The sequence below is a fragment of the Sardina pilchardus genome, chromosome 3 (genome assembly GCF_963854185.1).
Source record: "Sardina pilchardus chromosome 3, fSarPil1.1, whole genome shotgun sequence".
In the NCBI taxonomy this organism is placed as follows: domain Eukaryota; kingdom Metazoa; phylum Chordata; class Actinopteri; order Clupeiformes; family Clupeidae; genus Sardina; species Sardina pilchardus.
In genome coordinates, this window is record NC_084996.1 from 23364805 (window position 1) to 23387002 (window position 22198).

A 22198-nucleotide genomic window follows, 5' to 3' on the forward strand; every position below is an offset into this window, starting at 1 on the left:
CTGGATCTCGGCTCACAGGACGCTGTCGGGGGTAAGTCAGTGCTGATGCACTACGTTGCTGACAGGGAACCCATACAACTTCGTGTCTTAAAATCCGAACTATCCCTTTAAGGTTGCCGCCCCCTCTGTGGGGGAAAACATGCTAACATCACACATGAAAGTCAATGGGCTAACTTGCTAGCAGAACACAAATGTTTTCCCCCATGGGGGGTGTTTCAGCCATGGTAACGACGATTACGACGAGATGCCGTCTGTATGTATCGTGGGCACTGCCGGACTTCACAGAGACAAACATGTTTTTTTGCTCACTTATCTAACTCTAGGGAAGACAGTAAATAACCCAATTTCTTAAAATGGTGGTTTGCTCCTTTAAAACAGATTTTAGAAACACATTACATGTTGTGTTTTTGACATAGCATCAGCAATGTTGATTGTGTTGACATTCAGGCTGGCGATTGCAGTAAATGTGTGACTGGTCTGCTCTGTGTCTCCTGTGTGTCCAGGCTGCTGTGGGAGGGCCGGTGGTCTGTCGGTCTGGAGAGCACTGGTTCCAGGTGGCTCTTCTTCAGTCTCTGAACTCCACCAGCGCCACGTCCACCGTCTTCCCCCGAGTGTCTTTGTACGAGGACTTCCTGCGCAGCATTCTGGGCTGTATTCCTAGCACCGCCCCCTGTCAATCAACCACCGCGCCCCCCGCCATGACGCCGACGCCCCACGCAGCAGCAGCGGAGAGACTCGCCCAGTCCGTCTTCCTCCTGCTTCCGTCCCTGGTCATCTCACTCCGTCTGATGCTGTCATGATCTGCCTGCTTTCCCTGCCATTTCTTTTCATTATTTGTGCCCAAACCTTCCAAGAAAAATGACCAGTCAGTCATCTCTTTGTCATCTCCATTGTTATTATCCTGAGTTATGATGTCTGCAAAAACCTCCAATGAGAATTTGTGGGACTGATGCTTGTATAGATGTTTGTTTTCCTCTGCAATGACGAATATGTACTGTATGGCCAGGGGGAATTACGGTTGAAGAAAGGTATCCTGTGCATGTTATCAGTTTGTACTCTCTGCAAATCAGACCGCCACCCATGATGGTGTTAAGCCTCTCGACTTGACTACAAATGAGTTTTATATTCACATTGTTGCCATTGCTATTTTATGATGACAAATATAAACTGAATATTTTTAGGATAAAATAAAATATTATTTTTTGGGGACGGAAATAGCTGCTTAGTCAGTTCTTTGCTGTGTGATTCTGGGTGTTTTTGGATCATTTTTCAACTAAAACTGTTTTACAGCTACATTCCAGAATGTTGGTTCTCTGCCAGTTGAAAAGGGCTAACGGTGTTGCTGGCAGTACTCTTCTCTAAAGGCCATGGTGTGTTGCATTACTTATAGAGTACTATGGAGTATGGGCCACGTTATTTCAGGTATTACTATTTTAAATAAAGATCTGGAAATTTAATGTGTGCTGGCCACACGTCACCACCTCCAACAAACCTGGTATCCCTAAAAGAGGGTGTCAACAGTTATTTAATCAGCAGGTTAACTTTACTGGGATATACTGTAGTTATTCGTGAGCCATTCAGGGAAATAAAAGGACAGAAAAAGTCTGAAAAGAGTGTCTTTAATATATTTGTTCAATAGTTAACACATAAAGTATATGATGCCTTATGTTTCGTCAACTTTCATGAGTTCCACAATGTTTTAATTGTACTCTGCCAGCTGTAACTGATGGTGTCTTGTTTGGTGAGATGAAGTCATCTGTGTTCAACTTACTCTTCCTCCTGCCCTGGTGTCTCCTATGAAGGCATTCACATAGAACACGGTTAAGTCAGAACACGGTTACCTCACACAGAACACAAGTACATCACATAGAACACAATTACCTCACACAGCATCATGAGACTATCAAAATTGCTTCAATTGAAATGTAAAAATACTTACATCATTAGGATTATGAGATCTGTAAAGGTCAGGTGATTCCTGGTCCCCAGCGAATTCAGGATCATTAGGATACTAACAGAGATATCAGAGAGAGTTTGGTAATGAAGACTGATATTGTTGCATTCATTTTGAACCCCCACAAACACATAAAACATACTTGTCGGAGTCAACTGTGTATGTACTTACATTGACTGGATAATGTCCAAAAACATCATCATGAGGTCCTAGTTTAGCGAAAGGAGGGTGGCAGAGGTATTGGATCCGCTGGGGTAGGAGGGGAGGAGGGAGTGAGAGGTGGTAGGGCACGTGATCAATTCAATTTGGATTAACTGGGGGTCAATTAATGTAATTATGTGATCAATCATGGTATCAATCCACTGTAACTAAACCATTGTATGTAGTTAGACAAGCGTATGACAATCATTTCCTATGTCTAAAGCATCAGAACAGCAATAGACTCCATGGACTCCATGTATCCATGGAATTCCAGCAAATGTACTGAGGTTTCTGGCCATTTGATATAGTGACTGAACTCTAGTCATTGGGATGATGCTTGCAGTGGTTTCAGTCTATGGCCAGTCTGTGTTGCTACTGACCTCAGGTCCAGGAGGCCCTGGAGGCCCAACAGGGCCTGGCAATCCTCGAGGTCCCTGTAAACAGCATCAATGAGAATATTCAAATACACCCACAACACATAGAAACATTAATTCATGTGGACATCCAGTGTTCATTCTTAAATGAAGAGTTCTTTTCCAAAACGCCATATCCACCATTTTAATTAATTTTCAGAAATCATTTTTTAAAATGTTGTTTTCCAAGTAATTTCAGTGGAATTGTATTGGGTATGTTCAGTTGATTTATTTTTACTCAATCAAAGCAAAACAACTGCATTTTTATTGATTTTACCTGAAATACACAATTAAACAACATGACTTTTGAAAGTTTATAGCGTTTTGGAAAATAGCTCTTCAAATGTGTACTGTATGCCGTATGTGTTCATCATCACCACTTACACCAGGTCCAGGAAGCCCAGGGGGTCCTACAGGTCCCGGAGCCCCTTGAGGTCCCTGTAAACCACATTCAATTACACACACTGAACACTCAATATACAATACTATACACAAACACTCAATATTGTATTTAGCACACTGTGAGGTCCCTGCAAACCACAACATTCAATTACACACACTAAACACTCAATATACAATACTATACACAGAACACTCAATACTGTATTTCGTACACTGTGAGGTCCCTGTAAACCACAATATTGAATTACACACACTGAACACTGAAAATACAATTCTATACAAAGAACACTCAATACTATGTTCTCAATATTATGTACACACTGCCTATTCACTAGCCTGCTTCTACCATACTCTCGTACATTCATAATGTACAGAGAGTCTGACCACTTTCCATTGCCAAGCGTGAACTTCCTTTAATGTGGATACTCTGTTGATGTTTAAAACTATTGGATCTGCCCAAAGCCACTCAGATCTGCCATAACCAATCGCTAACATTTGGTCGTGACGTGACATGTTCAAACTAGCACACAACCTCAATGATTGGACCTGCACATTTTTGTTTTAAGAAAACCTGTGAATGTACCGTAGACCCAGACTACATAGTGAAGTGAAATGAAAACTGAGCGGAAGTACGTAGGAAGGCGGAGGCAGGCTAATAAGTCACTGCACTGGTTGGGAAAATTGTGAGGTCCCGATAAACCACAATGTCACATTGTAAACACTAAACACAGTTGTACTGTGTCACCACCTCTGAAAAGGGTAGTCTCCTTTCTGTTCCTTTCAAATCCCACAATCATTCTACAAAGCATATGTGTGCATCTTTAAGTAAGGTAAACTTCTAAAAAATCACACAAACATTTCACCCACACTGAGACGGTTCATATTATTGTATTTATGCATATGGTGTGTACAGTACTTACTATTGGTCCAGGGGGACCCATTACAACCTCCACAGATGGATCAAATTCAGATATCAGTTCAGCATGACTCTGTGAGGAGGCACAGGTTAGACAGAGAAGCTGTGTGAGTACAACACTGTCCATAATGTCTACTGTAGCTATGGGCACTTAGACCACGTTTACTATGTAGGAGGGTATTCTGAAATATATATATATGTAAGGGATAATCAACGACGCGCCGTGCGTTTATAGGAAAATAATGCACGTTCGAAGTGGTAATAAGGACCCAACGCCGCAGGCGGAGGGGACTTTACACTTCGATAAGTGCATTATTTTCCTATAAACGCACAGGGCGCGGAGTTGATTATCCCGCTTATACCACTGCTACTATCATTTTCGTTTATATTGCCGCCGTCTTAGATACAACATTGCTGTTTTTACCGTTACATTCACATTGGCGAATTAATATTCAAGTGTAATAAGCCCAAAAGAAGGGAACTACTTCATAGCCGTGCGGTATATAGAAAAATAATGCACGTTCCAAATAGCGCATCACAATAGGAAATTTGACCAAGCAGTGGTATAAATGTTTTATATATATGCTAAAAACAGCTGGGGAAGGGTGTCACAAGCATAATCAGAGATTTCGCCTCAGAATGAAAAAACGCCATTTACTCCTGTTTACATGTTAACGTGAAACCAGAGTTTTCCCAAATCTCCACTTTGGCAAGAGTTTTCAGAAATAATAATTTTCAGTGATAAAGCCTCCATTTTCATGTAAAAGAAAGGCTAAACAGTATGGAAATATATGAAAAGCTTTTTTTCCAAAATGCTATATCCACTATTTTTAAGGCATTTTCATTTTTGTATTATTATTTTGTTTCCCAAGTACAGTAATTTTAGTTGAACTGTAATTGAGTTATTGTTATTTGTTGTATCTTTACTCAATTAAAACAGCAAAGCTGCACTTTAATTGACATTATCCAAAATACACAATTAAATAAATTGAGTTATTAAAGTTTTGAAAAACGGATTTGTAGCATTTTGGAAAAAAAGCCCTTCATATGTGAAATGTGATGCTCAGAGAAGGAAAAACAGCAGTACAGTATGGATGAACTAAATGTACCAGTCTTAAAATCATACCAGCCATCGACCGCCACTTACCTCTGGATCTGGACCTGTGAAATAAGCAAAGCGGAAAAGTCTTGTTACTCTAAATACTAAATTAGTGGCAAAATGATTATGTGTACTTTTTTTTTAATCAGTTGAGTAACAGTTTTCTTGGAAGTAGTCATTTTGTTTTTACTGTTTACTTTGAATCTATTTTATTGTGATATACTACAAACAATGTAATTGAAATCAACAACCTAATATTCACTATGATTTTATTTATTTATTTATTTATTTATTTTTAATAGAAAGACAGTACATTGGTAAGGGTATCTAAACATATAAACCTTGTCAAAGAACATTTTCTGTAACCCTTGTGTAACAGACAATAAAGTATTTTTTAAAAAAAGCCTCATAATGACGAATAATATTTAATATTATTTTATTTTTACATATATCTGCTAAATAGTTCAGGTCCCCCGTAGACTCATCAAAGTGTAACTTGTAAAACATTGATCAACAAAAAAGAAAAGATGATAAATACTCTCTACTGTTATACTCTTAATCTTTCAATAATAAAGTGCAATAAAATGGCATTAAAATGAGTACTTACGGCCATTAACCAAGAGAAGTGCTGCTGCTAATATCAGCAATGCTAACTTAACGTGCTCGGGTCTGTCCATGTTTTCTCTTCTGCTTCAAGTGCAACTGAAATAACTGAGCAGTCTGTCACTTCAATAACTACTTCCTCTCAAGTAACGGCTCATAGATAGATGGCTTTGTCAGCGCGCCCATTATTTGATGATGTTTTAAAGACTGTGTATGCACTCTGTGCATGCATACCAATGTAACGTTTTTAATTTGACACATAAAATTCTACAATAGGGGACGAAGAATTCTAAAGAAATATGCCAGAAGTTGCTGAAGTAAATTGGGTTGCTGAATGACATGAATAAAAGCTGCAGAGTGTATCCTACATCAGTGGTTCCCAACCTGGGGTCCAGGGACCCCAATAGTGTCCACCAGAGATTGCTCTTCAGCTCCTTGTTATCTCCACTGTTATAACATTATATTAATATTTGACGTTATTTTCCTGAGCTTTGATGTCTGTGTAATGGTAGGAAGCTGCTACAATAGATGTGTGTCAGGTAAACCTCCCTCCCCACAGCCCATGCTAGTAAAAACAATCCTAGCACTCATGGGTTTAAGTTCCCTTGCTAGTACATTCAACTCCCAATCCAAGGTGTTGAGTTCAAGTCCTGGTAAGATATGAGTTCAAGTCTTGGTGAATACAGGGCTGAACTGCAAAGTCAACACAGTGTACAGTACATCTTCAAACATGTACCATAAGAATGCTTGGACTGATGCTTGTAAACAAGTCTGTTTTCCTTCACAATAATGGTCTTGCCCGAACTGATCTACGTCAAGTTGAAAGCCTTCCATTTGTCCATACGCCATTCAGAGAGATGAATGGACTGAAACAAAACTGTCAGAAAAGAGTGCCTTTAATATGTTTCTTAAATAGTCACATAGAGTATACTGTGTGATGACGTGAGTTTCGCCAACTTCCATAACTTCTCAGCTGTAGTCCACAGTATCTTGTTTGGGAAGATGAGTTCAGCTGTGTTCAACTTCCTGTTTCTTCTGTCCTTGTATTTCCTATGAAGATACACACATGGAATAGTTACCTCACACATGACCATGAGGCTATCAAAACAGCTGTATTATACAAAGACTACTCTTATACAACTGTACAGAAGGGAATTATGTTATCAACAATCAGCATATCACTATTAGATACACGCAAATCATTGATGATCATATAAGAGCCTCCTTTTCTGTGACGTGTTGACAGAAATTATTAAATATAAATTCCCCGTTAAAACCCTCGACATGTTACTTATACAATATGTCACATTCAGTACACATACAGTGATAACTGAATAGAATACTTACATGGTTCAAATGATGAGTTCTGTGACGATCAGGTGATCCTGCCTGGTGACCAGCAAAGTGAACGTCTTTAAGAGGGTACTAACAGAGATCACAGAGAGGTTGGTATTGAGGAATGATATAGTAGCATTCGATTGTCCCCAAACTAAATTAATATATATACGTATACATATAGAACTCATTTGATCAAAACCCTAAATTGGTGGAGTAAACTGCAGTGTTGTAACTAAATGATGTACTCACATTGCATGGAACGAGTGGTCCCAGACTGCCATCCTGACGGCCTAGTTTATTGTATGGGCGGTAGCAATGGGAGTGGAAACGCTGGGAGAGGGGGAGGGGGCAGGGCACATTATTGTGGGTCAATTATGGAATTAATCTACTGTAACTAGCCCACTCGATGTAGTTCAACAAGCTTGTGCCAATTATTATTCCCTGTATGTGAAGTATCGGGAGAAAAGGAACAATGATATGCTAGTTTATTTATTTATTTCAGCAGAACTATGAGTGTGTGACTGAACTCCATTTGCAATATACAGTATATAAAGTAGCCATCTGTGTTGCTACTAACCACTGTTTCAGGAGACCCTGGAGGTCCAACAGGACCTGGCAGTCCTTGAGGTCCCTGTAACACAGTGTCAGGAAGAATACTCAAATTCACCCGTAAAATACCATCATTGAAATCAAATCATTTGGACATATTCTACCCTGGACTAAAACTCTGAAATGTTTGCACACAGATGTTGTCTTAAGCCGCATTCACGTATGTCGCTACTCGCCCATCTCTGAGTGAGAACTGTCAATGGAATGTGAATGTGTTGTAGCGGAATGTGGCCGGGACAGGCGATGCGAATACTAGCGATGCGATGTGGGTGGGTACAGAGATAAAATAATTTTAACTTTCAGCGATGCGAGTGAAGCGAGTACCAAATCAGAATGTAGAATAGAGATGATTGACAGTTAACAGACATATTTGCAGTGGGAAGCAAAGATTCTAGAGCGCTCTATGATCTTTGGTGGGAAGTAAACTAGTGAGGAGTCATGGCAACCGACTCTGGCAGCAGATATTTTTTTCTGCCAGCGAGTAGAATTTCGGCGAGAAGGGAGGAGCGATAGGCGAGTAGCGACATACGTGAATGCGGCTTTAGCATGATTTAAATCATTACATTTATTACATGCTAGTGGTGATAAACATACAGTACTGTTCTGCTCAGTGCTTTCAGCACCACTTACATTAGGTCCTGAAGTACCAGGTGCTCCGGCAGGCCCTGAAAGGCCTGGAAGTCCCTGTAAAGCACAATATTCAATTACACACAGTCCCCACCAACATGCTACAAGGCATTTTCGTCTTCATCAAATTCACATCCAAAATAATCTTCTAGAACAGTCTATTCACCAACATTGACATATTATCAATGATTATAGTCTTTTTATACATATCAATGACCTACTCAACTGAAATCAAGAGGACTAATTTGAGATAAACTCGCTTGATGGATCTGTGGTAGCAAGGTGTGTACGTACAGATGGTCCAGGGGGGCCTGGTATAAACCTCACAGGTGGCATAGCCTTCCCCGATGGGGCCTTGGGCTTGCCCAGGCGATCAGAGATGTCAGCCCCTGAACCCTGCTACGGGAAGGACAGGTGAGACGGACAGATTAGACAGAGAGACAGAGAGATTAGACATACAGTACAGGTTAGAGATACAGGTTAGACAGACAGGTTTGACAGAGAGGTTAGAGAGACAGGTCAGATGAGGAAGTTAGACAGGGAGGTTAGACAGACAGGTTTGACAGAGAGGTTAGAGAGACAGGTTTGAAAGAGATGTTAGACAGGGAGGTTCAACAGACAGGTTTGACAGAGAAGTGAGACAGCGAGGCTGTGTTGACTTTCCATGCATGTCCAGTCATGGACACTTTGAAGTTTAATTCTCAGAGAAGGAAAAGCAGCAGTATGAATGAGCTAAATGTACTAGTCTCACCAAGATCATACCAGGTCTATAACAACTTACCTCTAGATCTGAACCTGTGGAATAAATAAACACAAAAGTAATGTTACTCTGAACAAGAGTAGTGGCAAATTTATTATGTGTTGTCGTTTGAGCATTTTTCATTTCGGTTTTCTATTAGGAAGTCAATATGACAACAGGGGTGACATATTTAAGTAGTAGTTGTTTTTGTCCTTTTCAACTTTTTAACATGTCTTTTTTATATGATATATTTTGTTATAATGTCAGGGACACCAATAGGTCTATGTAATATCTAATGAAATATCTATAATATTTACAATAACATCTAATCAGAAAGACATTATCAAACATTGGTAAGGATCTCGTATGCATTTAAAAGTCTATCATGATCATAAAACAATTTAGACAACATCATTAAAAGTTATTTTATTTTTACACATATCTACCAAATAGTCCCCTGTGAGTATACATGTTCAAATTTACCACAAAGAAATTCCACTTCAACTGGGGAACAGAAAAACTTTGGACAAAAGCATTTGCTAAATACCACAACCTTAAAAAAGAAAAGGTAACACATACTAAATACTTTATACTGTCATTCTCTTATGCTCTCCATGCCGTCTCTAGGTGATACAAATGCCGTCGAAACAAGTACTTACAGCCATTAACCAAGAGCAGTGTTGCTGTTAATATCAGCAATACTAACTTAACATGCACGCGTCTGTCCATGTTTTCTCCGCTGCTTCAAGTGCAACTGAAATAACTGAGCAGTCTGTCACTTCAATAACTACTTCCCCTCAAGTAACGGCTCTTAGATACTGTAGATGGCTTTGTCCATGGACCCATCAAGAGATGTTTAAAGACTGCATCTGTGCATGTAAGCTCGTATACAGTTTCTTTATTTTTCTATTGAAAACACTAAAAAGGCAAAACACAAAACAATAGTACACTTACTGATCAGCATTGTAATGTAAATTGTAAGCAGGAATATATTTAAAACAAGTTGATAGCCTCCTCAAATAACATGCTGTACGTACGTAGGTCTGTGCTATGTGCATTTATATATTTCTCCTTTGCACCCTTGTGTTTGCTTGAGAGCTTTTAAATGGAAGGGAAGTTGGCCTGAGGAGTGTGTCTGGAAGACCAGTGTGATCAGGCAGGAACTATACTTCCCTCAAGTAACGGCGCAAAGACAGATGATTTTATCTGTGGACCCATTGTGTGATGTTGCTTTAAAGACTACACTCTGTGTATAGGAATGTACAATTTTTAATGTGTGTGGCACATGTATAGAAACTTCTACAATTAGGGAAGAAGAAAAACAAAAAGCAAGAAAATAAATATCAGTATGCATAAGAGGTGACTGAAACAAAATGACTTGTTGAATGACTAAACTCTGAATGACCATTTGAATACATATACACAGGATTTTGTCTTTCAATCATTTAGGAGGTAATATTCAATCCACTATTTTTCAATATCACAAATTTAGACTGACGAAATTTGGGTGGAACAAATTCAGAGACATGCAGGGTGTCACTAAATCATCGATGGTTAATGCCCCTTATGAGGGGTAAAAAACCCCCAGCATACTGAAGCTTGTTAGCAATTAACTTCACACTTAATTTGATATTAACAGGGGATTAAAACACTTTACAAACATATCAAATAAATATGTCTATTTAACTGACAAATGATATTTAGTCTTTTGAGCCCCCCCACCATAGACTTCAAGGCAGCACGAGGCACTAGGTTTAGGGTTAAGATTAGGAATAGGTGTGGCAGCGTTGAATTCAAATCCTGGCGAGCGGAGGGCTGAACTGCACCGTCAGGAAAGAACGATAATTCCGAAAACCAGAACATGCTCCTTAGCTGCTTTTAATGGTATATATTTTAATGGTATATCACCACGTGTAACGTTTCAGGCCCAAGCCCTTCATCAGGCATGCAACTTGAGCTGATGATTTGAAAAAATGAGGATGAGAGGCGCTGCCAGGCTCCTTTAGAGTTCATTACAAAACAGGTGCTCTTTAGTTGTTGTGGGTATTCATCAAAGAATATTCTTTGATGTAACTTGAGCTCTTCTGCACTTTACAGACTCAGTCAACACAGAGTTAGCCTGGGTATTCTCATGCTGCCTTGTGCACAATTTCATTAGCGCGGCAACGTGGATTCCGTAGACCTAATTTTCGCCTCAGCTAGGGAACCAATCGCAGAACGGGGGGGACAGCAAGATGATGATAGATAGATAGATAGATAGATAGATACTTTATTGATCCCCAAGGGGAAATTCAAGATGTTGATGAGCTTTTGCTCAAATCTGCACACCTATCACTACTGAAAAATGTCAGGTTAATTTACCAAATGTTATTTTGAAGTATTAAAAAGGCTCTACATACTGTATGTCATCTGGTATAAGCTAATTAACACGACTGGCGAGCCTATGAGCCATGCACATTTGATAGACATCCGTAGCACCCAATAAACTGCTCTGAACATTAATCATTTGGTTCCCAGACCTCATCTCAACGGTTTTAGCCAGGCTAACACAGTGTAGGTTACATCTGCAAGCATTTACGATGAGAATGTTTGGACTGGTGCTTGTAAACAAGTCTGTTGTCCTCCACAATAATGAATACTTTTGCCTACAGTGATGTATAACAAGTTGAAAGCCTTCCATTTGTCCATACGTCATGATGAAAGGACAGAAGCAAGAAAAGTCAGAAAAGAGTGCCTTTAATATGTGTGTTAAATAGTCACATAGAGCATATGATGACGTGAGTTTTCCCAACTTCCATAACTTCTCAGCTGTAGCCCACAGCGTCTTGTTTGGGAAGATGTGTTCAGCTGTGTTTGACTCTCTCTTTCTCCCGCCCTCGCATTTCCTATGAAGATACACATATGGAACATGTGACCATGAGGCTATCAAAACAGTTGTATTCCTGCTTTATTGTAATACAGTAATAATTCAATAGCATACTTACATCTCTCAGATTATGAGATTTGTGATGGTCAGTAGATCTTGCCTGGTGACCAGCAAAGTGAGCATCTTTAGGAGGATACTAACAGAGATCACAGAGAGGTTGGTATTGAGGAATGATATACTGTAGATGCATTCGTTTTTTAAGAACCCACAAACTGATACACTTTAATATGTACTGTACATCTAGAACTCATTTGATCAAAGCCCTAAATTGGTGGAGTAAACTGCAGTGTTGTAACTAAATGATGTACTCACATTGTAGGGAGCGGGTGGTCCCAGACTGCCACCCTGACGCCCCAGTTTATTGTAGGGGGGGTGGCAGAGGTAGTGGAAACGCTGGGGGGGAAGAGTACATTATTGTGGGTCAATTATGGAATGAATCCACTGTAACTAGCCCGTTGTTATTTCCTGTATCTAATGTATCAGAATAATGGGCTACTTTATAGTGTTCTTAGGAATTTCAGCAGAAATATGAGGGTGTGACTGAACTCCATTATATACTATAGTTGTACAGTGATGGTCAAAAGTGTTCGCACCCATGCCTCAAGCCCGTTGCATGCTCATTGGGTTCAATGCAAATCAAACCAGCTAATAGGGTATTTCCTAATTTTTTTACTTACAGTTTTTTTCAATCGCTAACAAGTGTTTGTCCATTCAGTTGACACATTTTCAAAACTCTAAACACAGTTAGCACAGCATCGGTCTTTCGTGGCCATACCATTCACACATTTCATGTTGTTTTCACACAGTATGCAGTCAGTGAATATATTTTCACAATGCTTACATTTTCTTAACAGACAAACTATACCTCCCAACAAAACAATGGATTGTTTTTGTATTATTTTCTAATGTTAACACACAACATCCCACAATAGTTAAAACAATATTCCAAACCTTAGATACAGTATAAAAACCTCTGCTTCTGCAATGTTATCAATTCAAAAGCAATATATCTCAGCTGATAACAAACAAACAATCAAATAATTGACACACAGATGATTTATGTTGGGTAAATTGGGCCAACCACAGCTGATTTCAGTCTGTCTTAGACTCAGTGCAGGGGTCTCTATTACATTGACACTTACACAGTAAAAAGAGGAGGTGATGTTTTTGGAAGCAGAAACAGAAAAAGACAAATACTGTAATGTCTGGACAAGGAAGAGTAAGAGTAAGGGGCCCAGGGAGAAGAGCAGGCCCAGTGAGAGATGCAGTGAGAGGTGCAGGAGCACTGAGAGGAGCAGGTGCAGAGATTAGACACAGTAATATTGTGCTTTTTTTTGTTCACCCCCTTTTTATCTGGGCTTTTTGCTGTTGTTTTTTGTTCAGAATGCTCTCGTGTATCATGGATATTTTGTTCACTGCAATCTGTAAAACTTTTTCTGTTCTATCATAGTCTACTGTAAACAGTATTTATACTGCACCTCCTGTAGGCCTAGAGAACAGTAAAAAAAAAAAAAAGATGAGCTTTTTACTGGAATGCATTTGAATGTGAACATTACATCTGGACATATAGTTCCCAACCAAGAAATATAGTGTAAACATGCTGGATTGCATGTTTTGCATGCAAATACCTGTAAAACTGAAAGATAAAAGTCTATTCAGTTTTTGTAATGTCAACAGTAGCCAGTATTTTGAAACCTAGTGTACTCTGATTGACTGCATGTATCTTGTGAAGTGAAAACAAGTTTCATTCTTTGACAAAATAACTTAAATTTGAGTCAGGTTTCCAGTGTTTTGGTAAAGTTAGTGTGTGCAGAGAAATGACAAGCTAGTGTATATGTAACAAAATGTGGTGTAAGAACATGGGATGTGCTTTTGAGAGGAAAATTATCCATTTGGCCAATTGTGTTTTGTAGGTGAGAGTCTGTGTTTAGAGTTTTGAAAATGTGTCAAATGAATGGACACACGCTTGTAAGCGATTGAAAAAAACTGTAAGGCATTAAGATCAATTTCCAAAGATGATTTTATATTCCTCTTTTTAGTCAGCTTTAGCATGGGTGCCAACACTTTTGACCATCACTGTACAGTGTGTGTGTGTGTGTGTGTGTGTGTGTGTGTGTGTGTGTGTGTGTGTGTGTGTGTGTGTGTGTACTGTATGCAGCCATATGTATCGCTACTAACCACTGGTGCTGGAGCCCCTGGAGGGCCCATAGGACCCTGCATTCCTCGAGGTCCCTGTAACGTGGCATCAGTAAGAATACTCAAATTCACTCGCAAAGCATCTTCATAAATATCAATTCATTTTGACATATTCTACTCTTGACTAGAACACAACTCTGAAATATTTGCACAGTGTACTGTATGTGGTCATTAAAAGCTATGAAGCAAATACACAGATGTTGTCTGTGTAAAAATGCTTATGAAATAATAGTGATGATAAGCATAATTTCCTGCCCATAGTGCTTTCACCACCACTCACCATAGGTCCTGGAGTACCAGGTGGTCCTGCAGGCCCTGAAACGCCATCAGGTCCCTGTAAAGCACAGTATTCAATTATACACAGTCCCCACCAACATGCAACAAGGCATATTCGTCTTCATCAAATACACGTCCAAAATAATCTTCTAGAACAGTCTATTCACCAACATTGACATATTATCAATGCTTATAGTCTTTATGCATATGCTGTGCTGAATAAATGACCTACTGAACTGAAACCAAGAAGTCTAATTTGAGATAAACTCACTTGATGGATCTGTGGTAGCGTAAGGCGTGTACTTACAGGTTTTCCCGGGGGCCCTGGCTCAAGCTTTACAGGTGGCATAACCTTCCCCGATGGGCCCTTGGGTTTGCCCATGTGATCAGAGATGTCGTCCCCTGAACCCTGCTACGGGAAGGACAGGTGACACAGAGAGGTGAGACAGACAGGTTAGACAGACAGGTTAGACAAGGTTACACAGACAGGTTAGACAGAGACGGAGAGGCTGTATTAGCATGTCGCTTTGAAGTTTAATTCTCAGAGAAGGAAAAGCAGCAGTATGAATGAGCTAAATGTACCAGTCTCATCAAGATCATACTAGGTCTATAACAACTTACCTCTAGATCGGAACCTGTGAAATAAATAAACACAGAGAAGTAATGTTACTCTGAACAACAGTTTTCTATTAGGAAGTCAATATTACAGAGGTCACATATTTTAATTGTATTTTCCCTTTCTTACTTTTTAAAATGTGTTTTCATTATGATATATATCTGATAATGTCAGGGACACTAATACCTCTATGTAAAATTAAGTGAAATCCCTACAGTATTCACAATAACATTTTAGCAGAAATTCAGCAAACATTGGTAAGGGTTTGTAAATGCATTTAAAAAGTCTATTACGATCATAAAACAATTTAGAGAACATCAGATCAAATAGAAAAGGTGACGATACTCTCTACTCTTACTGTAAACTCTCTTATGCGTTCCAAACCACTTCTGTGCGATACAAATGCAAGTGAAATGAGTACTTACGGCCATTAACCAAGAGAAGTATTGCTGCTAATATCAGCAATGCTAACTTGACGTGCTCGGGTCTGTCCATCTTTTCTCCGCTGCTTCAAGTGCAACTGAAATAACTGAGCAGTCTGTCACTTCAATAACTACTTCCCCTCAAGTAACGGCTCATGGATAGATGGTTTTGTCAGCGTGCCCATCATGTGATGTTGTTTTAAAGACCACACTCTGTGCATGTATGCCCATGTTTTTATTGCTTTTTCGAAAAATACACTCACAAAAAAATAAATAAAATAAATAATAGTCGTACACATACTGATCAAGATTGTAATGATAATTGTAAGCAGGAATATTTGAAACGAGTCGATAGCTTCTCCGAAAAACATGCTGTATATAGGTGGGTTCTGTGTGCTTTTATATATATATTTACATTTTTCTCCTTTATACCCTTGTGTGTGCTTGAGAGCTTTTAAATGGCAGGGAAGTGGGACTGAGGAATGTTTTGCTGAGGTGTCTGGAAGACCAGTGCGATCAGGCAGAGAGAAGGACTGCCGTCTGGACTACTGGTCACATAGGGCCTCTCTGGTGAGCGGCGGGACACTGGACGAGAGAGAAGCATGTCTGGCTGGGTGATGATCAGGATCAGACTGCTGATCGCCATGACACTGCTGCTGACCCCGCAGGCCTGTGAGTACAAGCTATTTTCTGAAATGTTCTCTGGTGTTCCGGAGGGTTCATTCTAGAATGTTCTCTAGTGCTCCGGAGGGTTCATTCTGGAATGTTCTCTAGTGCTCCGGAGAGTTCATTCTGGAATGTTCTCTAGTGCGCTGGAGGGTTCTTTCTAGAATGTTCTCTGGTGTTCCGGAGGGTTCTTTCTAGAATGTTCTCTAGTGCTCCGGAGGGTTCATCCTGGAATGCCGTGGCATGGTGGTGCAGGAATCAGGATGGGGATATGCCCTAGAGACGTTTTCACAAACTTGACGTTGAAAGTGTTTTTAACACATTGAAATAATTGTGTTAATTTATTATTCTTTATTTAGCTTTGTTACAGAAGCTTTCTCAAATATATTTTTGTTGTTGTTGTTTTCTAGGTGAAGAGTCTGAGGTAAGTCACAGTGATCTGTATCATTTTCTTTGTACATATCATATGCTATTTATGGTTGTGTCACTTTTGACTAGCATCCTCTGTGCTCAAACTCGTCTTCTCTCCGTGTCATTGTGCAGGATATTCGTCAACCTCATGTCCCTCCAACATGGCCTGTAAGCAACATACACACACCACAATTCTCTCTCTCTCTCTCTCTCTCTCTCTCTATCCCTCTCTCTCTCACACACACACACACAAACACACACACACACACACACGCACACACATACACACACACACACACACACATACACACACACACACACACACACACACACACACACACACACACACTCTCTCTCTCTCTCTCTCTCTCTCTCTACTCTCTCCCTTATCACCTTTTGAGCTGACTGTGGTTCTCTTGTCCTGTAGAGTCTGTGTAATTTCCCTCCTGCCCCTGGTCCTCGTGTAAGTAGCCAACTGCCCCTGACCACACAATCACAACTCATTTCAGCAGCTCATTACAATAGCATTATCCTGAACTAAAGGCATATGGTCTCTTCATGTGTAAATCTTACAAGAAGGATTGTGTGTGATATTGTATCATATAGGGTGTCCAAGGGCGTCCAGGACCGAAGGGAGCTCAGGGCCCTCCTGGGGCTGAGGTGAGTACACGGCCCCAAATAACACACATCATAAATTAGATCACAGTATCATAATGTGGATGCTACAGACGGAGAGACCCCCCCCCCCCCCCCCTCCTCCTTAAATACAAGGCGTTTTGCCAGTATTCCAAAATATGAATTGGAAATGGGCTACAGTATGTTTGTGAGGTGTGTGTGTGTGTGTGTGTGTGTGTGTGTGTGTGTGAGAGAGAGAGAGAGAGTGTGTTTTAACACTGGTGGGGTGTTTTACAGGGTCCTCAAGGTCCACAGGGAATGCCTGGCCCCATTATACTCAAATTGAGTCGTGAAGAAAACACCATTACCCACAAGTCATCGCAGCCAGCTCTCAGAGGTGTTCATTTCCCTCACTGCTGTCTTCACATTCACAGCACATTTTTGATTACATTTTTCATTTTGGGGTTGTTGACTTGTGTTGTTTAATTGTTTTGTGATTTTTAACTATTGCAGGAAAGTGTCACAGCGGAAGGAGAAAGAAAAAAGCTACCATATCTCAAGACTTGAGAGAGGACAGGGTATAGGCATCTGTGTTTAGCATAAATTTTGTTGAGCATGTTGATCTTGAGAGTTATTCATCGGAAATCAATGAAATTATGTGAGATGAAGGTCTACAGAATGTATCTCACTATTCAACAATACACTGTATTGTTTGTATTTATTTTATTTTTGTTACTTTTTGAAAGCAGTGTTATTTATGGCTATTTCTTTATTCAACATCTCTTATCATTCATTCTTCATAGTTCTTGTGGATGCTTATGCACATACTGTATAGTTTCTGAATAAAGCAGTAATGTTCTGAACGACACATGAACACTAGACTCTTTTGTCACCCTCAGACTATAGTAATTGTGTATGAGGCTGCATGGTATCAATCTGTTAGAGCACTTAATTCCCTTTAATATATGGATGAGGCAACATGGCCTCTGTTAGTGTGTGTACCACTCATGGCTTCAATTGAGTGTGTGTTGGACAGGCTCATAGGTTGCTATATGTTGGAGTACATACAGTCCCTCCACATGGCTTCAACTGAGTCTGTGTTGGACAGACTCATAAGGTTGCATACCGGTTCTCTTGATGAGAAACAGTTTGCATTTCATCCCAAGCTTGTTCTTCACACACACAGGTGACACACACATCTGCAACTTACAAGCTTTAAAATTATGCCCCGTCAGTAATTATTTCTCTGGCATAAGCAGAGAAAGCTGGGTTATGGCTGAGAAACAGAAACACCCTTTTCTGACCTCAAACGGACACAAAACCACACTGTCTCCAGCTCTCTGTGTTTAGTGTCCTTGTCAGCTTTTGTGGATGCAACGTTAGACACTGGGTGTGTTTGTAAAGTCAGAAAACGCTAAAAACAAGAGTCTGCAGAAATAAGTGTAAGGCTATATACATCTACATGATACAAGATCATCAAAGGAAACTCCTAAGCATGCAGTAATTATCAAATGCATCATAGTCTAATCTGAAACTCAGATGTCCAATTGCACAGAATGTCAGAATGTCACCAGTGTGTTAAAGGCATCAACTTTTGGTCTCAGGAACTGGACTGGATTGGATAGTCTACTCTATACTGCCCCCTAGGGGACAGCAAGGGGACAGCACCAAGTAGCCAGCACCAACACACTCAATCAACATGAACCATGAGATAATACATACAGTAAGGACATTATTCAAATTGTAAAATCACATACACTTACAAGATTGTAATATATTCTAGATTGAATGTAAACATAAACAATGACAAAACATAGGCAAGTTGACCTACAACCCAACAGCTGGGACAAATGATCTTGTGTGTGTTAGACTTGGTCCACTTTAGAAAAGTATATGTCCTCGGTAGACAACAAATAATCTTATTTCCCAAAATGGTGGTGTGTTCCTTAAGAACTGAAGCCTATGCATGTCCATGAATAACAGAAGAGTCAGTATATCTCTGAGTATTTTCTGATTTATTTATGGTTGTTATATGCAGATAACGGTCTACTACAGCACAATTACAGAGGCTCTACAATGTCATCAATTCTAGTATCATCAACAATAGTCTTGTTTTTCTCTTCGGTCAGAGTTGGGGGATTCCTCAGTCCGTAGGGGTGTGTTTCTTCTGTGAAAGTTAAAAAAGACACACACACACACACACACACACACAAACACACACACACACACACACACACACACACACACACACACACACACACGAGGGAGAGGAATACTTCAATTCCATTTAAATTGAATTGAAATAAAAAAAAAAACCATTAAATTCATCATTTAAAATGTTGTTTATTTCAAAATAATACTTTACAGCATTGGCATTGGCAGATGCCAGGGATCCCCGGTCTCCCAGGAGGGCCCTGTAAAACACAAAACCAGTACACACACACACACACAATGGGTTTAGTGGATACATAAAAACACGTACAGTATGTAACAGGCAACAGAAAATAGGCCCCTGATTGCCATGTCCACTCACGATTGGTCCAGGGGGGCCGGGGGATCCTGTAGGTCCAGGAAGTCCCTGTACGCCCTGGACAAGATGGTATACAAACAAGCCCTGTGGTCAGTTATCTGGACAATACAATATCATACATACAAGCTCTGTGGTCACTAATCTGGACGAGACAATAACATACAAACAAGCCCAATTGTCAGTTATGCTGTGATGTATTAGTAACAACAAAAGTCACAGAATTTCATGGGCGTCCTCCCGATGGGGAGTTAGAGTTTGGCTATAATACATGCAAATGTTGCTGAGATATGAGCTCACTTCCTGTTTGGCAACTTCGCCAAATTTCGATTGGCTGTTGCGGGTGAACGGTTTAAGTTCTGAAGGAAAAAATGTGATAATTTTTGTGTGGTTTGGTCTGAAGATGATGTGTGTCAAGTTTGGTGTTGATCGGACAAAATTTGTGACTGAAATTTGGAGCAACAGGTCAAAGGCTAGTGTGAACGCACATCCAACTTTGGCCTGTTGGTGGCGCTAAAGCCTATGAGGCGGCAATATGAAACTTGGTGACATGAACCATGGGACTGGCCCAATCAGTGTGGCAAATAAAAACAACTTTTCACCTGAAGGCTCTATGGGCTACTATAGACTTCCATGGCGGAATAATAATAACTAGAAAAGCACTCAGAGAGCGCAGACTTCCGCCAAGTGAAAATATAACCGCCTCCTGGATCCAGACGGTGATACGGATCACTCCCAAAATGTAATTGTTTCTTCCTTGGGTCATTTCAGACCCTCCCTGAAACTTTCATCGAAATCCATCCATAACTTTTTGAGCTCTCTTGCAAACTTCACAACTTTGAGTTGTCTTGCGACTTCGCAGCTTCGCTGCTTGGCCCCCAATCAACAACCAATATATTGATTAAAGAAAATAAAATGCGTCGTTAACCCAAATGTATTGCTGTGGATGTGGGTGCTTCATGGACAAATACTTACCGGTGGACCATCTGGGCCTGAGCCTCCAAACACACGCTAGGAGGGGAGGAGAGGAGAGAAGGGAGGAGAAGAGAGAGGAGATGAGGAGAGGAGAGGAAGAGAGGAGAGGAAAAGAAGAGAGAGGAGAGGAGGAGAAGACAGAGGAGAGGAGGTGAGGAGAGAGGAGAGGAGGAGGTGAGGGAAGAGGAGAGGAGAGAAGATGAGCACTCACAAGACAACAGGACCAGATGGACACAGAATTGGAGAGACGACACAAGTTAGTGTGAGGGAGGCCATACACGATGTGTTGTGCCAATGAGTGTATGTTAGTGCTGTGTCATTTATATTAGTTAATCTCTCTGACCAATAAGAGAATGTGTTAGTGTGTCATGGTGGGGGATCCAGCCAATGAGAGACCTTGTTACTTTGGTGTGATATGTGTGTCAGCTGGTCTGGCCAATGAGACGCTGTGTTATTGTGCTGTGACGTACGGTTGGTAATCTTACCGGCCAATGATGGGCAGCACGGCGCCTGAGGTCCTGAGCGTAAGAACAGGAAATGTGGAGATTAGAGCTTCACTCCTGTACAGCAGATATCAGGGCCACTGCTGGCTACAGTAATAGTACAAATACCTCCGGTTATAATTACCACTAAAATATCCAGTTAGTAAAGTGAATGAAGTGAATAGAATATATAGTGTGTATGAAATAATCATATATGTGGACACATGCTTGCGTACACACACACACACACACGTGCGTGCGCGCGTACACACACACACACACACATACTGTATAACACAAGCACACATTCATATCCAATGCTCAAGTTGATCCTAAGGTGCTGGACAGAACAACAAATGTGAAACGTGTATGTAGTTTACAGACGAGATGCAGTTTCCAAGTCCATTTAATGGTGCTTTACCACTACGTGTGACGTCGGCGGTACCGGTGCAGGTCCGTCCTCAGACATGAGTTGGGTTTCATCCTCCGTCTCTGTAGAACTGTCCTGCATCATTAAACAATTCAACGCATTGTAATCAGGAGACAAGTCCAGAAAAACAAAATCTCAACAGATTTCATCTTGCATAAAACACTGTCCTGCGGCTTACAGTACTGTATACACAATGCGGCTTATATGTGGGAGATTACTGTAAGTACCGTATTTAACTATACTATATTAATATGGTACTATATAAATCACTCCGGAGTCACATCAGCCAAAAAATGCCTCATGAAAGGGAAAACGACATATATAAGTCGCACCGGACTATACGTCACAAAATGTATTTCACAAAATCCAAGACCAAGAACATACAGAGGCTACAGTTTGTAAGTGGACAGAGAGATGAATATTAATGAAGAGATGGAGTGAATAGCCCCTTTCAGAGCGCCAGGCCAAAGCCGAGCTAGCCAGGCCATGCCAGCAGGGCTAATTGCTTTCACACCTCTTGGTGCGGTGCTAAGATAGACGTCGCCGGTACCGCCACAGCCCCATCCTCAGACATGAGATGGGTTTCGTCCTCCATTTTTATTGGACTGTCCTGCGTGAACAATTCATTGCATTGCAATCAGGCAACAAGTCCAGAAAAAACAACCCAAAATGCAGGGATGATGACGTACAGTATGTCATTAGGGAGAGGTACTTTCAATTTAATATTTTTTTTCATTCAATAATAATACTTTAGA

At 40.4% G+C, this 22198-nt stretch overlaps 3 protein-coding genes and 1 long non-coding RNA gene across 5 annotated transcripts; all 4 read right to left on the reverse strand.

Moving 5' to 3' along the window:
• Positions 1 to 1611: 1611 nt before the first annotated feature.
• Positions 1612 to 6071, reverse strand: LOC134076186 (collagen alpha-1(V) chain-like). The gene is made up of 8 exons (XM_062531187.1): positions 5593 to 6071; positions 5034 to 5047; positions 3891 to 3959; positions 2953 to 3006; positions 2536 to 2589; positions 2126 to 2203; positions 1940 to 2011; positions 1612 to 1794 (listed from the first exon to the last, which is right to left on the reverse strand). Exons 1-8 carry the CDS (start codon positions 5660 to 5662, stop codon positions 1768 to 1770), a joined length of 438 nt encoding a protein of 145 aa, XP_062387171.1. The 5' UTR covers positions 5663 to 6071; the 3' UTR covers positions 1612 to 1767.
• Positions 6072 to 6484: 413 nt separating this feature from the next.
• LOC134076187 (collagen alpha-2(I) chain-like) lies at positions 6485 to 9632 on the reverse strand. Of its 2 annotated transcripts, none has more exons than XM_062531190.1 (8): positions 9561 to 9632; positions 8944 to 8957; positions 8457 to 8561; positions 8166 to 8219; positions 7504 to 7557; positions 7176 to 7256; positions 6936 to 6977; positions 6485 to 6638 (listed from the first exon to the last, which is right to left on the reverse strand). In XM_062531190.1, exons 1-8 carry the CDS (start codon positions 9628 to 9630, stop codon positions 6597 to 6599), a joined length of 462 nt encoding a protein of 153 aa, XP_062387174.1. In that variant the 5' UTR covers positions 9631 to 9632; the 3' UTR covers positions 6485 to 6596. The 2 variants fall into 2 exon arrangements, with proteins under 2 accessions (XP_062387174.1, XP_062387172.1); XM_062531188.1 differs by having other exon boundaries at positions 6936 to 7013.
• Positions 9633 to 11620: 1988 nt separating this feature from the next.
• On the reverse strand, positions 11621 to 14707 carry LOC134076188 (EMI domain-containing protein 1-like). Its single transcript, XM_062531191.1, has 6 exons — positions 14607 to 14707; positions 14304 to 14357; positions 14006 to 14059; positions 12140 to 12220; positions 11886 to 11963; positions 11621 to 11786 (listed from the first exon to the last, which is right to left on the reverse strand). The coding sequence occupies exons 1-6, from the start codon at positions 14679 to 14681 to the stop codon at positions 11745 to 11747; spliced, it is 384 nt and encodes a 127-aa protein (XP_062387175.1). The 5' UTR covers positions 14682 to 14707; the 3' UTR covers positions 11621 to 11744.
• A 4854-nt stretch (positions 14708 to 19561) lies between these two features.
• LOC134076189 (uncharacterized) lies at positions 19562 to 21050 on the reverse strand. The gene is made up of 3 exons (XR_009938556.1): positions 21017 to 21050; positions 20532 to 20567; positions 19562 to 19616 (listed from the first exon to the last, which is right to left on the reverse strand). It is a non-coding gene; the product is annotated as an uncharacterized LOC134076189 (long non-coding RNA).
• Between the last annotated feature and the right edge of the window lie 1148 nt (positions 21051 to 22198).

What these genes read in the sequence shown, in the direction of transcription:
- LOC134076187 (XM_062531188.1), bottom strand. Translation starts at nt 9,630, where the DNA reads ATGGACAGACGCGTGCATGTTAAGTTAGTATTGCTGATATTAACAGCA. An exon ending in CTGGTACTTCAGGACCTAAT is followed by an intron (nt 7,558 to 8,165) that starts GTAAGTGGTGCT and finishes ACTGTGTTACAG; the next exon opens with GGACCTCAAGGACTGCCAGG. An exon ending in CAGGGTCTCCTGAAACAGTG is followed by an intron (nt 7,257 to 7,503) that starts GTTAGTAGCAAC and finishes CCCCTCTCCCAG; the next exon opens with CGTTTCCACTCCCATTGCTA.
- LOC134076186 (XM_062531187.1), bottom strand. Translation starts at nt 5,662, where the DNA reads ATGGACAGACCCGAGCACGTTAAGTTAGCATTGCTGATATTAGCAGCA. An exon ending in TGGGTCCCCCTGGACCAATA is followed by an intron (nt 3,007 to 3,890) that starts GTAAGTACTGTA and finishes TGTGGTTTACAG; the next exon opens with GGACCTCAAGGGGCTCCGGG. An exon ending in CAGGGCCTCCTGGACCTGAG is followed by an intron (nt 2,204 to 2,535) that starts GTCAGTAGCAAC and finishes CTCCTACCCCAG; the next exon opens with CGGATCCAATACCTCTGCCA.
- LOC134076188 (XM_062531191.1), bottom strand. Translation starts at nt 14,681, where the DNA reads ATGGGCAAACCCAAGGGCCCATCGGGGAAGGTTATGCCACCTGTAAAG. An exon ending in CTGGTACTCCAGGACCTATG is followed by an intron (nt 14,060 to 14,303) that starts GTGAGTGGTGGT and finishes GCCACGTTACAG; the next exon opens with GGACCTCGAGGAATGCAGGG. An exon ending in CAGGGGCTCCAGCACCAGTG is followed by an intron (nt 12,221 to 14,005) that starts GTTAGTAGCGAT and finishes CTTCCCCCCCAG; the next exon opens with CGTTTCCACTACCTCTGCCA.